This window comes from Malus domestica, chromosome 05 (assembly GCF_042453785.1).
Source record: "Malus domestica chromosome 05, GDT2T_hap1".
Taxonomy (NCBI): Eukaryota; Viridiplantae; Streptophyta; class Magnoliopsida; order Rosales; family Rosaceae; genus Malus; species Malus domestica.
In genome coordinates, this window is record NC_091665.1 from 1015412 (window position 1) to 1020402 (window position 4991).

The following is a 4991-nucleotide window of genomic DNA, read 5'->3' on the forward strand; positions in this document are numbered from 1 at the left end:
TCGTCATAAGCGAATCAAATTAAAATCAATATCTGTCTTAAGTTTTTAAGTCCCAGATCAAAATTTCAAATGATGACCCATTGTGGATAGATGAATTGATATTTTTTTTCAGCAAATTGATATTTACTTTGCAAAACAGAAATTTCTAGTCCATGTAATTAGTAATCCTTGGAATCCTTGGAATCCTCGTTGTTATCGTAAATCCTATTGCTTTTGGGAGAATACATAAGGATTAAAGGGGCGAGTCAAGGCTCGGTCCAACTTGTCACGGGCCGGCCCGAACAAGCTCAAAAAGCCCTGGCTCGTGTGGACCGGTTGAGTCGAGAAAAACGGCAAGTCGTCTCGAAATTCCAAAGGTATCGAAGCAGAACTGCAGAAGCATTAACAGTGGCATTCCCCCTCTCTCTCTCTCTCTCTCTCTCTCTCTCTCTCGCAACAAAGATGTTGAAGGTGTTGCGCGTCTTGTCCTCTTCCACCACGAAATTCAGGTACCATTTCTCTTCCCGTTTTTTCTTTTACTAATTTCTGTTTTACTTTGAAGGAAAAAGGAAAAACCCTTACAATTTATCTGTTTTACTTAAAACCCTGAAAATATACCCTTCAAGTTCAAAACTACCTTCTCTAGAAAACTGGCTGCCAAGAAATGTAAATTTGCTTCCTTTTTGCAAATCGATAGGTGTATTGGATGTAAAGGCTGAAACTTTGAGTGGCAACGTTTTGTTAATTTCAAAATCTAATTTAATCTGGCATAAATAAATTCTGCCAGTTTATCTGTGTTGATACTAGATACCATCTACTTCCAGTTAATTCTGGTTCACATTGGTAAATCCGTAAAACCCAATTCTTGTAATAGAAGCACATCTCCAGCCTTTTTGCTATTGTTTCAAGTTAAGGTGAAAATCTTGCGATAATTCTTTCTTAAGAATGTAAGTTTTTGAATGGTTCTTCCATTGAATCCCGTTCCTAAGATTACGCTCCATTCTTCCGTCTCTCTTATTATTGTTCTGATTTTCTTTGTGGAAACCAGGAGCCATTTCTGCACTAGAGATGCTTCATCAATGTATGCTTATACTCATATCACCAGATTTTCAACTGCCACTCAGAAATTTTCTGTTAAAGGTAATTAGTTTATGCGGTTAATATTTCGAGTTTTACCTCTTATAGATCAAGTTTTACCTTTTGATCCTGAACCTTCAGGTCCCAGTTCTCATCAAGTATATGCTTCTTTTGATATCTTCAAGGGCAAAGCTGCACTCTCTTTGACTCCTGTTCTTCCAACATTCACTAAATTGGAAGTACGCATGTCTCTTTTCATTCGTAATTTCATTGATCTCATGTCTTTTGAAGGGAGCCAATACCATATCCCCTCATTCGTCTCTTTTTGTATTGCATAGTCTGGAAGTCTTGTAGTTGATCGGCGTGGTTCTGTCATGTTGAAGTTCACTCCTGCCATTGGTGAACGTAAGTATGACTGGGAAAAGAGACAGGTAACTTCTGTACCTCTTCTTATTTACATTATGTAGATGTATATATTGTTTACTTTCCAAACTACTCTCTCTTCATGCTGCTTGACTTATAATTTCAATGACATTTGCTTCCAGATGTTTGCTTTATCAGCTACAGAGGTTGGCGCTCTGATAAGCTTGGGTTCCAATGATTCTTGTGAACTATTTCATGATCCCTCAATGAAATCAAGGTTGATTTTCCTCCCACTATTGTGGAAACATATGTAACAAGGGTTTATTTCTTTTTTCATACGTCATGGAAAGAACCGGATTTTGATCAAAGTTCAAACCAATTTTCAGATGGCATAATATCGACCATGGTGCTTTAATATGAAAGCGTCACTTTTTTATTTTTCCTAAAATTGTTATTATTTTTGGAAATAGATAGTTAGACTTTAATGAGCAATCTGTGCTACAGTAATGCTGGTCAAGTGAGGAAGAGCTTATCGATTAAGCCTCATGCGGATGGCAGTGGCTACTTTGTTTCCTTAAGTAAGCGTGTTATATCTTCTCATATTCTCTTGTGTACTTAATGAATGTGAAGTCCTTAATAAGTGGATTATCTTCTCGTATTTGTTATTTTGTATGTGCTTTATATATAAGAAGAATAATATTTGAAGTTGCGATATATCCAGGCATCGACTTAAAATCTGACCGAGTGACTTGGAAGTTTTTATGTATTGATTATCACATACGTGTGCTTTTTGGTTACTGAAACTTAATATAAAATTAAGTTTTTGAGTCATTTGCTGATGTGGGGATTGATGCTATCTGAGTTGACATTTTCCTCCCGTTTTCATTGGCAGCTGTTGTCAACAACCTGCTAAAGACCAGAGAGAGTTTCTCAGTTCCTGTCACGACTGCTGAATTTGCTGTTATGAAGACTGCTTGCAGTGTATGACATGACTATAAATTTGAAGTTTTCTATAACTGGAAAAACAATGATTGATATGCACTTTAATATTTCAATAAAATTGTATTGCATGTAAGAGAACGAATATTTCTCATGCAGTTTGCATTGCCCCACATCATGGGTTGGGATAGATTGACGAACAAGATGCCAGCAGGTGGTGGTGGTGGTGGAGGAGGGCAAGAATCAAAGGCGGTTCCACAGCTTTTGGAGGAGTGGGATAGATGAAGTCCGCCTCTCGAATCTCATCTTTATAACAAGCTAAAGGAACTTGGACTTGCAAATTTGGGTTCCTACTAGGATGGACTTGTTATGGACTTATGGTGGTGTATGGTGTATTTTGCTGTGTTGCCAAAAGCTTATTTGACCTGGTGTAGGCTTTTCTTTTGGCTTACGTGATTATTTTCAGCATGAAATATATGTAACTTTAAGCTAAAGTAGGAGGTAATTGGGTGAAGATTTTTTCATGTTTACTTTGGTGATGTACTTGTTGAATTTTGATAGTTCAAGTGCCACCAATTGTTGTTATATATCCAACAACAGGAAGCAAGAAGGTGAATTCAACGATTTTAGTTTGAGTGACCCGTCGGATAAACCCCCAATCCCAATCCCAATCCCAATCCCAATCCCTCCTGACCAACAGCCTACGGTGGATGCCATTGCTTTAGTCATACACCCTAACTTTGCCAACGCTCGTTTGGTAAGCTTGGTTTCCTTTACTGCCGGCCGGCTATGTCCCAATTCTTTACATTCTTTCTTACTTTTGTTTTCACCAAATAGCGCCGCTGGAAAATCTCCGACACCTCAAGCGGGTGCACAAGAAATTTGTTCAAGGAGGTCTGTCTCTCTCTCTCTCTCTTAAACCCTAAACCCCCTTTTATGAGAATTAATTCCTTTCCAATTCAATTTTTACAAACAACAAAAACAAGAAACCAATTCAGTATAGTTGATGCATTGAACATCTTTTTACTGCTAATTGTGTTTTTCGGTTTATACCATATGCGGTTTATTCTGTGGTTCATTAAGTATTCATTTTATTCACTGCAACTTTTCCAATGATTTTGAATAAAAATGATAAATCTTAAATTTATTCTAGTTAGTTATTAAAAAGGGTTCATCGGTAGCGAATCGGAGATGTTCATATTCTTTACCAATGAACAAGTTTTTCTTCATTGCATTGCATTGGTCAGACAAAAGATTATTTACTGAGGGAAGGGCCGTAGAAGATTGTCTAACCACAAAGCTCAAAGCAATTGGTCAAACAAAACTACACATCTCTATGATGGATTGGGGCGTTATGTCCTATGTTACCTTTAATATCCTTGCAAACGTGTCTATCAGAACACAATAATCATCAAAGTAATATAAATGCACAAATAACAAATAATCTGAACAAATGTATCGTGCATTCTTATTATCTAAGTGTAATATCTTTTATTCTTTCATGATTGAATACATTATAACGACTAATTAATTAGTTCTTTAAGTTTGATTATCTACTGTATCGTCCATTCTTGTTATCTATTGTAATATTTTAGACATTATAATGACCCCATTTAATGGGATAAGTGTCACAGCCCGTTCCGGGATTTTATATATCGGGGACGTGAAATGACAGAATTACCCTTGACAGGTATTAAGGTATGTGTGTGTGGCATATTATTGGACTAAATTCATTCCTAAACTTTAGGAAAAATATTTAAGTTAGATTAAATTGGGTTGTATGTTTGTGTGGTTATGAGTTAGGAAACAAAAAAAATGGATGATGATGGGTTATGATGGACACACACAATCAATCCTTCTCTCTCTCCCTCCCCCGTGCCTCTCTCTCCTCCCTCACGGCTTTCTCTCTCTCTCTCCCTCTCGAATTGTACGGACAAGGGCCATACCCTCGAATCACCACGGATCGACGCCAACAAGGGAATTTCAAGCTCACAGTGAGCTTAAGGAAGTCCTCACGAGCTTCGGGGTACGTCGTTGGTAGGATGTGGACGTCGGAGGACGGAGAACGGAACTTTCAAAGCTTTTTCCGGTGAATCCCCGGCGAGTTGGGGGTCGAGGCAGGTATGGATGTGTTCATCTCATCAAGATCTTCATTTTGATATAAAGAACGTTGAAAATAGTGAAGAAATGAGGAAGATATAGTGGTTTAAAAATTCCCCAGAAACCGGCAACTTTTCCGTCGCCGGCGAAACCAGTCCGGTGACTGGAGGAAAAAGAAAACGCGCGTGGGGGCGCGTGGGTCCGTGCCCCTCCCGGCGCGTGGGGGTGCATGCGGCCTCAGAAAATTTTTCTAAAAGTTTCTCGACGTCCGTGACGTCGAATAGGTCGATGTGGTATATTCATATACCCAATTTGAGCACCGTATGAGAAGTTATTTTGAATTGTGGGTTATATGCATTAATTAACGTTTTTATAGTTGTTTCGCATATAGGTGACACCTATCCTGAGGACGAGCGCATTCAGGGACGTCACGGGGGTTACGACTGAAGGAAATTTTGTGAAAAACATGTTCATTTGAGCAACATCTATAGCATGCAATTAACAAATTAAAGGCGGAATCATGCTTGCATGCA

The 4991-nt window shown here is 38.4% G+C and overlaps 1 protein-coding gene across 2 annotated transcripts; it reads left to right on the plus strand.

Annotated features, from left to right (window-relative positions):
* The first annotated feature begins 342 nt into the window (after positions 1-342).
* LOC103411877 (single-stranded DNA-bindig protein WHY2, mitochondrial-like) lies at positions 343-2945 on the plus strand. Of its 2 annotated transcripts, none has more exons than XM_008350494.4 (8): positions 343-488; positions 1031-1119; positions 1198-1295; positions 1395-1487; positions 1602-1696; positions 1924-1997; positions 2312-2400; positions 2518-2945. In XM_008350494.4, the coding sequence occupies exons 1-8, from the start codon at positions 442-444 to the stop codon at positions 2641-2643; spliced, it is 711 nt and encodes a 236-aa protein (XP_008348716.1). In that variant the 5' UTR covers positions 343-441; the 3' UTR covers positions 2644-2945.
* The last annotated feature ends 2046 nt before the right edge of the window (positions 2946-4991 follow it).

Coding starts and splice junctions, on each gene's coding strand:
- LOC103411877 (XM_008350494.4), top strand. CDS start 442: ATGTTGAAGGTGTTGCGCGTCTTGTCCTCTTCCACCACGAAATTCAG. Junction 1,488..1,601: donor ATGACTGGGAAAAGAGACAG/GTAACTTCTGTA, acceptor ATTTGCTTCCAG/ATGTTTGCTTTATCAGCTAC. Junction 1,998..2,311: donor TGGCTACTTTGTTTCCTTAA/GTAAGCGTGTTA, acceptor TTTCATTGGCAG/CTGTTGTCAACAACCTGCTA.